General features: G+C 44.9%; 1 protein-coding gene across 1 annotated transcript in view; it reads left to right on the top strand.

Annotated features, from left to right (window-relative positions):
- The window catches only part of Raver2 (ribonucleoprotein, PTB binding 2), an 80,243-nt gene that overhangs the window by 24,742 nt on the left and 42,135 nt on the right, over window positions 1-13,366 (top strand). Inside the window, exons 2-3 of the mRNA XM_032901774.1 lie at window positions 6,465-6,531; window positions 11,943-12,412. Of these exons, the coding sequence (XP_032757665.1) occupies window positions 6,465-6,531; window positions 11,943-12,412 (537 nt within the window). The remainder of the gene's footprint in view (window positions 1-6,464; window positions 6,532-11,942; window positions 12,413-13,366) is intronic.

The raw sequence follows: 13,366 nt of genomic DNA, 5'->3' as shown, positions 1-13,366 counted from the left end.
GCACCCCCATTCCCGCTCAGAAAAGGACATTGTAAGACTCAGACTCCACAAGGGGGAAGAGTAGACTTTGAACTGACTTTGTCCAAAGGAAAAGCCTCTCTCCACTGAAAATCTCAACTGAACAGAACAGCAGACCATGTACTAAATTAAGACACTTGTAATGTTATTAATGACAAAGGTTAATATTCACAGTGTTTTAAAAGCCACCTAAAGGGAAAAAATAGAAAAATGAAACAGTAGGGATAAGTCAATGTTTTTCTGAAGAAGAAATAAATGTCAGGGAAATGTAACAAGATGTCTGTGCCAACCAGAGTTGTACAGAGAACAAGTCCAGTAGACACACAGATACCTGTATATGATGTGTTCATGTCAAATTGACTGATTGCTAATATGGGAAGGGACAGCTAAAACTAAGGGCCATTTGAGAGATTATGTAGAATATTATCCAATAGAAGCTTCCTAAATTATATACATCTACAAAGGCGAATCTAAGTGAAATCACCAAATAATGGGGCAGACAGCCCCAACTGGACATCTCCCCACACCAAATGAAGCTTCTGGTATTGGGAATGAGGTACATCTAGTTGAGTTCTTGTCCAGGAGGGCTCCATGGGAACCTCTAATCAACCCAGGAGATTGCCAAGGCCGGGTGGTCCTCCAGGATTTGACAGTACGAGCTGAAGACAGTGCCTATACAGTTCATCTGGCAAGGAGAGGTTGAACTGGTGCCTGCCTAGAGTCTTCATCCATACGGACTGGTGTTCATGGTACAAGAATGTCTTCTGCATGCTACCAAAGGAGAAAGGTAGACAGCACCCTGGCTGCAAACACTTCTATCTACCGTGGTTATCTGCTTGCAAGATACACTGGTGCAGTAGTGGGACAAAGCCTGTGGGAGTAACCAACCAATATCTGGTTTGAATTAAGGCCCACTCCATGAGCTGGAACTCATACCTAACACTCCTTGGGTGACGGTGACCAAGAAACTATATAGGCCGAGGACCTAGGGGGCACCAAATACTTCTGTTCTGCTAAAGGAACACAGCAATGAAATGCCTCCTAATGACATTCTGCTGTACCCATAGCCCCTTGCCTTGCACAGCCATCATCGGAGAAGCTTCCTCCTGCAGCAGATGGGAGCAAATACTGAGACCCACAAACGGTTAATAGGCAGAGTAAGAGACCTTGATCCCCCGGCTCTAAAAGGGATGTCTCCACCAGATCCCCCACCCCCTCAAAGACTCAGAGAACTCTGAGGAAGAGGAGGCAGAAAGAGTGTAAGGGCCAGGAGGGATGTCGGAAACCAAGGAACCAAGGCCCTCTAGACTCAGCAGGGCGGGCACACGTGAGCCCACAGAGACAAGAAGCACGCACAGGGCCTGCACAGAACTGCACCAGATGAGGTCGTAGAGCTGAAAGGAAAATGAAAGAGGTGAGCAACCTCCCCACCCGTCACCCAGAGGCTCTCTTCACCAGATAGCCTCTTGCAAATGAAAGATTAGTTTTCTCCAAGGGAGCCTCACTGGGCAAGCAGACCTCTTAAGGGTAGGGCCCAGCGGTAGATGCCCATACGAACCAGACTCAGCGGCACCTTTGGAGGTGCCTTGTCTTACCGTGTTAAGTCAGAGAATTTTTTTGTTTTCCAACCTAACAGGTCCTTTGTATATGTAGTGTAACTTCCAGCTTTACGTCTGCATGGGACCCTGTGTACGCGAATATGTGTGTCTGCATCTATATGGCGTTTCTTGTGCTTTTTCTTTGGGACTTTCTTTCTTGTTTGGTAGCTTTGTCCTATTCTGATTTGTTTATTTTTGTTTTGTTTTATTGTTCCTCAGATGCCCATTTGTTTTATTACGAGACAGAAAGGGTGTGGGTGCCAATGGGAGGGGAGGTGGGGAGGAAAGGGAGGAGCACAGGGAAGGGGAAGCCATAATCATACTATATTGTAAGGAAAAAAAATCAATTTTCAAGAAAAGAAAACAGTGATTAATAAAAAAAAAAAAAAAAGATTTGACTAATTGACTCCATGGTTGCCTGCTGCCACATCCAGAGGTCATGCCTGCAGGCTAAGAGCCCAGGCAAGGCTGGATGCTACAGTCATCAGGAAGCCCTAGGTTTGCCTGTTGATGCCTTAACTACTGGGATGAGGCTCACACTGCATGGAAGGTCTCTTTTTCTGAAGTAGCTGGTGATGGATACCAACCATATATGTAAAATATTTCTTAGCAACGTTGGGTTCATATTTGCTTAAGTCACTGCATGCTGTAGTTAAACCGACACCTGACGTCATCAGTCTCAGTGCCACACTGAATTAAGACCACCGCAGAGAGGCACAGTTTTGTGTCCACAAATTGAGGACGGCACCTGAGTCTCAGCTAACACTGAGCATAGAGTGAATTTGACTCAGCAGGACCTGTATACGCTGTGGATGAGGCTGTAACGCACCTCCTTCTTCCACACAGGTTTTCAGTTTCTTGTGAAAGAAACTTGCAGCTGGCCATGGTGTTATAAGCCTGGAATCCCAGCACTTGGGAGGCAGAGTCGGGAGGATAACTGCAGGCTAGTAGCCAGCCTAGTCTATGTAGCAAGTCTCAGGTCAGCTGGGGGTATATAGTGGAATTCAATGTGTGCATATATATGCACGCGCACGCGCGCGCGCGCGCGCGCGCGCACACACACACACACACACACACACACACACACACACACACGAGTTTCTCCTGTAGGATCTCTGGTGTATAAATGCCAGTGGATGTGAGGTATTTATAAGCATATAATAGTTTATAAATAGCAAAATAACATTGGCCAGCCAAGCATTAGAAATGTAATACCAAGTTTCAGCATCAGGGCCCAGGTGATTTTAGAAAGCATAACTGATTGTGACTTGTAAATGTCCAACAACCTCTTGTCTGGACCTGCCCAGCTACCCAGAGAGACACCTGTAGAGAGGAGAAGAGGACTAACTAGAGCCACTTCGTAGGTCATATTTTCCAGTTGCTTACAATTTGAAGCAACACATTTGTTCTCTTCTTTAAGTTTCCTTTTACATCTGCCTGCCTGTCCGTCTGTCTGCGTCTGCATGTGTAGGTCAGAAGATAACCTGACAGGGTCTGTTCTCTCCTTCCATTGTCTGAGTCCGAGGGATTGAACTCAGGCTTGGGATTGACAGCAAGTGCTCTTGCCCATTGAGCCATCTCAAAGGCCCCATGTTCTCTTCTTTTAATCCAAATTAGTGAGAGTTAAAAATAGTGTACTTTATTAGAGCGTTCTTTGATCTGTGAAAGCTTTTTTTTTTAAAAATTAACTACTACATTTGTGTGTGTGTGTGTGTGTATGTGTGTGTGTGTGAGACAGACAGAGAGACAGAGAGAGAGACAGAGAGAGACAGACAGACAGAAAGACATGGTATGGAGGTATCTCCACACTTAATGGTCTCACACACTGACCCCAGGTCTCAGGCTTGGTGGCGGACATCTTTACTCATTCAGCTATCTTGCTGGACCCAAAGCTTTTCGTAAAACAATTTGAGTCAAACAAACAAAATCGAACCTGCAAGCTTAGGAGACCTGTGCTTTAGGTCCGCATCTTTCACATGGGAAGGGGTGCAGAACAGCTGTGGTGGGTGGGTGGGCTCCGTCACAGCTGTAATCAAAGCTGTTTGTCCTCTACTAGAGACCTTTTCTGAGGCTCTCTATCATAAAGCTTCAGCGGATGTTGAAGAATCTGGCCTGGACACACTGATGTCAGCCAGAAATGTCAGTTTGACATACTCCTGTACCCTAAGGAATTTGTAAATGAAGTTGCTGCACAGAGTGCTTTCAAAGTGTATGTGAGGGGGGGAAATCACACAGCGGTGTCAGCTCCTGGGAGCTGTAAGATCAGTTCTCTCAGGACTGTGTGGCAGAGCTTAGGGAAATTTTGGCAAATGCTTCCTAGGATTCCGTCAGCTCTGAAATTTCTACCCTGGGTCTCCTCGCTGAGGCACAGAAGGAGGGATGACCTTGAGGGCAGAGAAAGGTCATCGTTTCCTTCTCTCTTGGAAGCTTTGTATGGCTTCCCCATCAGCAGACAGTACCCTCCACACCCGATGAACAGGAGCGCCGTCACCAAAAGTACAGATGTTGTGAAAATAAGATTTCTAAGTTGCAAAGTGCATCTCTGGCCCTGAAGATTTCCCTGAGGTAATTCCCTCGGCTAGAGGAACTGTACAGCGTGCCGTTTGTTTACAGATACTCGATAACGTGATGAGTGGTATCGGCCTTCTTTATCTAGCACTCGACAGCTGCTCACCAGCCAAATGAAAGATTAGAGCCTGCACCACCAGAAGAACACACTTGATCCCTCGTATAAAGGCTCCTCTGGGCAGCGCTAGCTTAGCCGGCTGGCAAGGTGTGCGTTACGTAAGGAGAGGTTATGCTTTTCTTAGGACCCACAATTGACATTTTCCTAAGTCTGAGAAAATGTTTCACATCCAAGATAAACGACTCTAATATCTAAACTGCAGTATTCAGCAAACCATTTCACAGAACCGACGTGTGTTTTTAGGAATTTGTAGCAAAAGCTTATTAGTAAGCTGTGCAAGATGCTCAGCTTCACCTGCCCGTCCTGTGTGACAGATGACTGTCATGATCTCACCTGGCTGATGGTTTTACAGTTTACTTATTATGGCTATATTGCTCTTTCTCTTTTGCACGGATATCAAGGGTACACTTAGATGTCTTTGGGTGTTTTGCCTGCCTGTATATATGTCTGCCTATGGACCTTGTATGTGTCTGGTGCCCACAGAGGCCAGAAGAGGGTGTCTGAATCCCTGGAACTGGAGTTACCAATGGTTAGGAGCCACCACGTAGGTGATGGAAATTGGTCCTGGGACCTCTGGAAGAGCTGAGTCATTTCTACAGCCCCAGAGAAACTTCTTGTGTGTGGCAGCCCTGTTGTTTATGTTCCTTTCCTAGGTCACTCTTCACTATGGAACTATCACTGTGATCATGTTTTAACTGTTAATGCTTATGTCGGAATGAGGGTGTGTTTTCTGGAACCTTCCAAAATCCACACTCAGAAGTGGCTAATGTCACTGATTATACTTGAGTTTCTTCTACTCAAGTTTCCTGACTTTAAAAAGTGTGTGTGTGTCTTGTGCACAAATACATGTGCGGAGGACCAAAGTTGGTATCAGGTGTCTTCCTTGATCCCTTCACACTCTGTCAAGACAGGGTCTTTCATGCCTCACTGAACCCAGAGTTTGCCAGGCTAGCCAGCCAGTTTGCCCCAGTGATTCTGTCTCTGCCTCCGGAGTGCTAGAATTATAGGAGGCTGCCACGTGCCATCTTTCATGTGGGCTCTGGGGATCTACACTGGTCCTCACAGTTCTCTGACAAGCGCTGTGTCCATAGAGTCACCTACCTGCTTAGTCCCCTGTTTTCTGATTTTTTGTATAAGTCAGTCCAGTTTCTTCATTAAAAGCTGGAAGAAAACTAATCGAGGTAATTGCAGTAGTAAGAACTCATTGATTAAATCCTGATACCAGCCTTTTCCTCACATGCATTTGTTACCTAGAATGGGTTGCTTGTCACTCTGTGTGGGGTCAAAACATCCGCCTATAGAAGCTTAAGTCCTTTGTGTCTCTTAAGAATTATGTGATTTGTGCCCAGCCAGGAAACACCAGCCCCTGGTCAGAGTTACATAGTGAAACCTCGTCTCAAAGAAAGCATGCAGAAAAATTTCAGTGCAAGCCAATTCCAAACACATTCTTTCCCCTTTGATGCGTATTCTTAATGCCAACATCATGTAAAGCGATGCAGTCAAAACCTAAATGTATAAAGAATGTTCGTCCATTGTATGCTATCAGGAGCCAAGAAGAGACGACTGCAACCCATTTCTTTTACTTTGTTTTTCATAAAAAACATTTCATTTAAGTTTAATTCATTATTATTAAAAATTCACAGTTTACTTATCACAGTATATAAAACCCACATTTGTTTATTCTCCATGTTCGTTACATGCATTTACAGGGGTATTTCTTGCCTAACCCACGGCATGTGCAGTGATTTAATATGTATTTATTTCCACAAGAGGCATAAATCAGGACATTGATGGTGATGGTCGAATGAGGGCACTTTCTGTGGGAAGTTGTCGGGCACAGCTTCCCGGAAGAGCATTGGAGGTGGGATTTCAGTGTGACCTCGGGTGGCCTGGGCAGCCTTTATGACTAGTTCACTAGTGCTAGAAGTGCAAGCTGGAGTGCAGAACAAGGCTCAGGTTCACATGGGTCGTAAGTGCTCTGTTTGAGGGGCATATGGGGCATGTCTAGAGGGTGGGCATATGTGACAGGAGATAGCAGTGTGCGTGTGCATGTGTCTATGTGTGTGGGTGGGTGGCGGAGGGTGGCAGTCAAGCTGGGTCATGCACCAACCACTAACCAAATTGTGGTACTTACTGAGTTTTCACGGCTTTATGTCTTTCAGGAGGTTCATGAGTTATTACAGGACTATGAGCTAAAGTATTGCTATGTGGACAGGAATAAACGAACAGGTGAGAGTTCCCTTCCAAGACCCTGATCTCGCTTACTTTTTGCATGTGTTATCGAGCAGGAAAGCTCGATGTCTTTTCATGTTGAACTGTCTTCCGGTGCTGGGGATTGAACTCAGGGCCTTCACAGGTGCTGCCAAGCATTTCGACTCTGAGCTCTGTGTTTGGTCAGCTATGGGGTTCCTATGTATAAAAGCCCATCAGTGTGACCCACTGGTTACTTTCTGACTGTCCCGAACTTTAACCAGTAAACAAATTCAGTGTAACTGGAGCTCTGTGACTTTTAACCATGAATGTTGAATGCTACGCTCTAACAAGTGTTCTTCAGGGCCGTGACATGCTTCCATCTAATGTTACTGGCTTCTGCAGACCCACTGTGTGTACGTAGCTTGACCTTTAGCCGGCCAAAGTAGGAAACGTGCTTAGTTTTTCTGAGTATTGGTTTCATATTTGTGAGATCAGAACTCAGTTCTTTTATGGGCATATGATATATAATTGTTCATGAGCAGTGTTTGAGATGGTAAAACATAGCATGGAAGACATTAAGGCCACTGTGTACACGTGTACTCCAATGCAAATGGTACCTGGGTGCTGGGACTACAGCTCCGCGTGGAGCACTTGTACAGGAGATGGACTTGATCCAAGCATTGCCCCCACCAAGGAGTATAGCTAGAGTCCCAGTGTTTATTACCAAGTTAAAAACAACTCAACCTGCAGGGAGTGTGCCTCTGAGGGAGTGTCTGTTAGTTTAACTGAGGTAGCACATTGCTTTAGCCTGGGCTTTATAAAATGGAGAAAGTGAGCTGAGCCCCAGCCTTGGTTACTCTCTGCTTCCTGACTCTGGGTGTTGTGGACCAGCTGCCTCAAGTTCCTGCCACCAGAACTTCCCCACCATGACGAGCTGTACCCCAACACTGTAAGCCAAAATAAAACTTCCTTTCTTTAGGTTGCATGCTGGGTAGTTTATGTGAACTTGACACGAGGTATAGTCATCTGAAAGGAGATAACCTCAATCAAGAAAATTCCTCCATAAGATTGTGCTGTAGGCAAACCTGTAGGGCCTTTTAAAAAATCAGTGGTTGATGGAACACAGTGGACCAGCCCATTGTGGATGGTACCACCTATGCAGGTGGATCTGGGTTCTATAAGAAAGCAGGCTGAGCAAGCCAGTATGATCAAGCCAGTATGTAGTAGCCTTCTGGGTCAGCTCCTGTCTTCAGGTTCCTGTCCTAACTTCCTTCAGTGATGGACTCCAGTATGGAAGTGTAAGCTGAATAAACCCTTTCTTCCCCATCTTTATTTTTGTCATCATAGCAATAGAAACCCTTAAGACAGAAATTGGTACCAGGGTAGTGGGGTATCACTCTGACAGACATGACCATGGTGTTTTAGGTAAGATTGTGAAAGGACTTTGGAACTTTGGACAAGAGAAGCCACTGAGATTCAAAGCTTGATGAGCTGTTCTGTGGAACCTTAGAAGCTAAGAATGTTGAGAGCAATGCAGATGAGGGAGGCCTGTCTTGGGAAGTTCCAGAGGGAAGTTTGAGAATTACAGATTATCTGGGATGTTGTGTTTTTGGTGTTTTGAATTAATATTCTGTGGTTCGGGAAGCTGGGGCTGAAGAATCAGCAGTGATTGACCAGAGACCAGAGTCATTGAAGTAAACTTTTGCTCTCCTGGGACAATTGATGTTGGTAGGCTGGGGCTGAGAAGTTAGCAGTGATTAAGGAGACCATATCACTGAGATGAAATCTTCTGAGAAGTGTCTCCTGAGAGTTAGCATGTAGAAGCTGGGTTGGATCTTTGCTGGCAGCCAAGCTTGGTAGTGTACTTGGTAGTGTTTAAGAGTCTCACGGGTGGAAATGGTTTTGAAGGCATGAAGGGATCATGAAGAACAGCTGAGGCTTGGCACTCTGAGAGACCAGAAGAGGCCATTGGTGAAGGTGCAGCCTCAGTAGCAATTGAAGGTCTAGGATTAAAGGGGTCATAGAGAAAAGTTGAAGCTGGTCACCATGAATAGACCCCAGGAGAGGCTGTTGGTGAAAATGCTCAGTTGCACTAAGACCCCAGCATTTGGCCCTGGTATGACCACCAAGAACAGCAGTAGTGGTGGACTGGAGCCTGCCCAGCCTTAGAAGACAAGCTCTGTGCCCCAGAGGGCAGAGCTGTGGAAGTGACCCAAGCCTCTTGGAGGAGCCCAGAAGATCGTGAGTGAATCCCAGATGTTGAACACTGAGTTATTTACACGGTTGGAGTTTGGTTTTTGCCTTGTTCAGATTGTGACTGTGCCCTGCTTCTTCCCTCTTGAAATATGAAAGCATTTAATTTATTTTCGGATTTTGCAGGAGACACTAGTTGAGAGACTTTAAACTTTAAAAAAAGAGAATTTAGAGTTTTACAAAGACTTTGGTTTTCAAAAGTCTTTTTGATACTTTTGGATACTTTTTTTTAAAAAAAGATTTATTTTATGTATGTGAGTACACTGTGTCTGTCTTCAGTGGATACTTTTTGAAAGACAGCTTTTAAAGTGTTTGAATTTGTAAGGCTTTGGGACTTTTTAAGTTGTTAAAGTGTTTTTTGTTTGTGATGTCTTTTTGTTTGTTTTTGGTTTTTGATACAGAGTTTCTCTCTGTAGCCCCAGCTGTTCTGGAACTTGCTCAGTCTACCAGGTGGCCCGGAACTCAGAGATCCATTTGCCTCTGCCTCCAGAGTGTTGGGGTTACCATCACCACATGTGATGCTGGTAATGAACAACAACAAAAAGGCTGTGACTTAACAGTGACGTGTGTGTGTGTGTGTGTGTGTGTGTGTGTGTGTGTGTGTGTGTGTGTGTGTGTGTGTGTGTGTGTGTGAAGTTGAGAAGGGGTCAGTTTTGCTGGGTAGTTTTATGTTAACTTGACACACACTAAAGTCACCTGAGAGGAGGGAATTTCAATTGAGAAAATGCCTCTCAGACCAGCCTGTAGAACATTTTCTTAATTAGCGATGAATGGGGAAGGGCCAGCCCATTGTGGTGGTAGCCTGACTTACTTCAATGTAAGCCTGGCTAAGACAGGTGGATTTGTCAGGTTATTTTGTCACAAACAAAATAGCTAGTAAAACCCATAGCAAACCAGCTTTAAAAACAAATGGTATTGGAAATTGAAAATTAATTCTCACAATGAGAATGGCAGGGCTGTTCTTGCTCCCCTGTTGGAAGACTTAGATGTAGAGTTGTCCTTGGCATTTGGAGAGGTTGCACAATGAAAACTGTGTTGTTTTAAGTGATAGCAGCACTCGGAGAGGTACGATGCTCACAGTCTGAGAGCTACATGGTCACCAAGACCAACTAAGGGAGGACGGAATTATCCATCCTGTGGGATTCTCCCTTTCTTACCTCCTTGTGCATTTGCTCTGAACCACATAGGATTCTGCTTTGTTTGAACCCGGGTGGATTAAATGCTTACAAGCTGTCCCACTGTGCTCCCTAAGGAGAAGAGGCACTTTGGAGAGTAGCTCCCTTGTGATTTGTGGATCGCTCTGCGGTATTTTAATTGGAGGCTTTCTTACCAAAGTTCTTAAAATATTTATGTTCATTAGTGAAAACATAAATTGATATAACTAAAATTTAATTCTAACAAATATGATCATTATATTTCATTGATTTGCACCTCACATGTTTGTTTTTGGCTTTTGGTTTTTATGGGTTTTTTTTTGTTGTTGTTGTTGTTGTTGTTTTGTTTTGTTTTGTTTTTTGAGGCAGGGTTTCCCTGTCTCAACTATGCAGCCCAGGGTGGCCCTGAATGTATGGTCCACCTGTCTCTGTCTCATATGTGCTGAGATTCTAGGCATGTGCCCAGCTAGCTATGTCATAGTTTTTTATTTCAAACATTTTATTGTTTGATGCTTAAATAGCTTAGGTAGGTAGCTTTTAAAATTGTTTGATCTAGATTGAAGGTTAAAATACTTATCCAAGCTCAGAATCGTGTTATCTTTTCATTTGATATTATCTATCAAAATTGTATATGGCATTATATACATTCATGGGTTCTTTGAAGCTAGCCAATGATTTTATTATCTCCTTTTTTAAAAATTATACCGATTTAGTGTGTGTGTGCGTGTGTGTGCGCGCGCGCGCGCGCGCGCGCATGTGACCGAAGGACAGTTGTGGCAGTTAGTCACAGTTGTCTCTTCTCCTGCCATCCAGGTCCTGGGATGAACTCACTCAGCTGGGTTGGCATTGCAGAGCCACGTCACTGTCTTAATTGACCAGAGTGATATGAAAAGGATGTGGAAAGCTGGTTTCCTTCAGGCACTTTGGCATCTTTTACTGTACTTTCAGTTTTTCAGGTCTTTGAGATCTTTCTGGGGGGAAAGGTCTCGTAACCTCGTTTTAACTTCATTGAGGATTTTCATAAAACTTTACAATTGTTTTTGAGGGGGTTCAAATTTGTGCGTTAGAAAGTGCTACCGCAAACAAAATCCCTCAGAATAGGGTGGAGCTTACAGTGGAATTCCTAATATAATTGCCAAACTTTTTATTTGAGCAACTAGCCATGAAATTGGTTCAGTGGAGCATCAGCATTTAAAAAAAAATTAATTAGAGTTGAAAACTCAGAGTGGAGGGATGGCTCAGTGGTTAAGAATGTGTTCTGAACAATCACAAGGACCTGAGTTTGAATCCCAGCACCCACATACCAAGCTAGGCATGTCTCGCATGCTCTGGTAAGGGCAGCTCTGAGTAGGACTAACCTGGAGTAGAGGGATACAGTAGCCTTGCTGGCTGCAGCCTCGCTGAGAGAATGAGCTCTGGGTTGAGGGCATGGAGTCCACCTCAAAGGGATTAGGCAGAGACTGGTGGAGGATGCTGCCGCCGTCCTCTGGCCACTGTGTGCACTTACATGCCTGCCTACCTACACACACACACACACACACACACACACACACACACACAGAGAGAGACAGAGACAGACAGAGACACACAGAGAGAGAGACAGAGACAGAGAGAGACAGAGAGAGAGAAAGAGAGACAGAGACACACACACACACACAGAGAGAGAGAGAGAGAGAGAGAGAGAGAGAGAGAGAGAGAGAGAGAGAGAGTAGTTTCTGAACAATAATCAAAGGGGTCAGGTTTGGTGGTGCACTCTGGAGGCAGAGACAACTGGATCTCTGAGTTTGAAGTCAGCTTGGTCTGTATAGTGAGTTCCAGGCCAACAGTAGCTAGATGGTGAGACTCTGTCTCAAAAAGTGGAGTGGGGTAGGAGGGGGGGTTACACATAATAGGGTATATTTTGTGATGACTTTGCCTCAGAAGAAGATCGCACATTTGTATAGACTTAGGCATAAGGTGTGTATTCCTTACCCTTGGGTCACAGCAGAGATGGTGAAAGCATTGACCTCAGACCTTGCTGGTCCCTCTGTTGTCTTTCAGCCTTTGTTACCTTGTTGAATGGGGAGCAAGCACAGAGTGCAATTCAGAGGTTCCATCAGTTTTCTTTCCGAGGCAGAGAGCTGACAGTGCAGCTGCAGCCCACAGACGCTCTGTTGTGCATCACCAACCTGCCCGTCTCGTTCACGTTAGAAGAGTTTGAAGAACTCGTCCGTGCCTATGGCAACATCGAGAGGTGTTTTTTGGTCTACAGTGAAGTGACTGGCCACTCCAAAGGCTACGGGTTTGTGGAGTACATGAAGAAGGACTTTGCTGCCAAGGCCAGACTGGAGCTACTGGGCAGGCAGATGGGAGCCTCAGCCCTCTTCGCACAGTGGATGGATGTTAATCTCTTGGCCTCGGAGCTCATCCATTCTAAGTGCCTTTGTATAGATAAACTCCCCAGTGACTACAGCGATTCAGAAGAGCTCTTGCAACTTTTTTCCGGTATCCATAAACCTGTGTTTTGCCAGGTATGTATTTTTTAAGAGCTGATTCGAGATACTTAAAAATAGCTGTATTCATATCTGATCGATGCCTATATCTGTATCCTGTTAATCTGTTGCACCCATTGGAACATTACTGTGGCAGTTTTGATTCTGCCTTGGTCTATGATGAGGACTCTAAGGAGGTTTTAAGTTGTTCCCTTCTGTCCATGGGCAAACTCCGTTGCTTTGGTTTACAATATCATAGCAAATCCATTGCTTACTCCCTCTCTCATTCCCCCAGTCGTTCAGTCACTCATCCATCAACCCATTCTTTTCTCCAAGTCATGTTCACCACTATCTCTGGGCAGGGCCAGTGCTAGGTTACATCAGAGATGTGGAGAGTAGAGTGCTGTATGTCAGTGCTTCACTGCCAGGGGCCAGCCTCGGCTTGGGTGGGGGTCCTGAGGAAGGGGTGCTTGGGAGCAGTGAAAGAATGACTCAGAATCAGTCGTGGGGACCAAAGTCAGAAATCCTGCTAGAGAAATTCTAAAAGCTGTGTTCACTCTCTAAGCTGTTCTGTCTGGGTTCCTCTCTCTTGCAGACAAAAGCCTACTTCAGGTTCCCTTTTGATTATCCCTTGAAATCAGTATTTTATGACCTTAGCCCCTTGACTCTTAAAGATACCAAGTAAAAAAAATTAACGTGGCCAGTGAATTCAGAGATCTGCCTGACTTTGTAAGCACAAACAGTACGCTAGCTGGGTAGGATCTCACTCTAAGATCAACATTCCCACCACACCTGGGCCTAAACTCATTCTGTTCCAGGCTGACCTTGAACTTGGGAATCTGTCTGCCTTTGTAAGCACAAACAATAAACTTAGCTGGGTGGGATCTTGCCTTGAGATCGCTACTCCCCAAATCTCTTCTCCTTCCTTAATATCTTTTGACAAGCTGGCTCATAGTGCAGCTGCCTTTGTTTGTTTGTTTGTTTGTTTGTTTG

Source organism: Rattus rattus, chromosome 1 (assembly GCF_011064425.1).
Source record: "Rattus rattus isolate New Zealand chromosome 1, Rrattus_CSIRO_v1, whole genome shotgun sequence".
NCBI classification, from domain to species: domain Eukaryota; kingdom Metazoa; phylum Chordata; class Mammalia; order Rodentia; family Muridae; genus Rattus; species Rattus rattus.
This window is presented reverse-complemented; position numbering and strand designations above follow the sequence as displayed.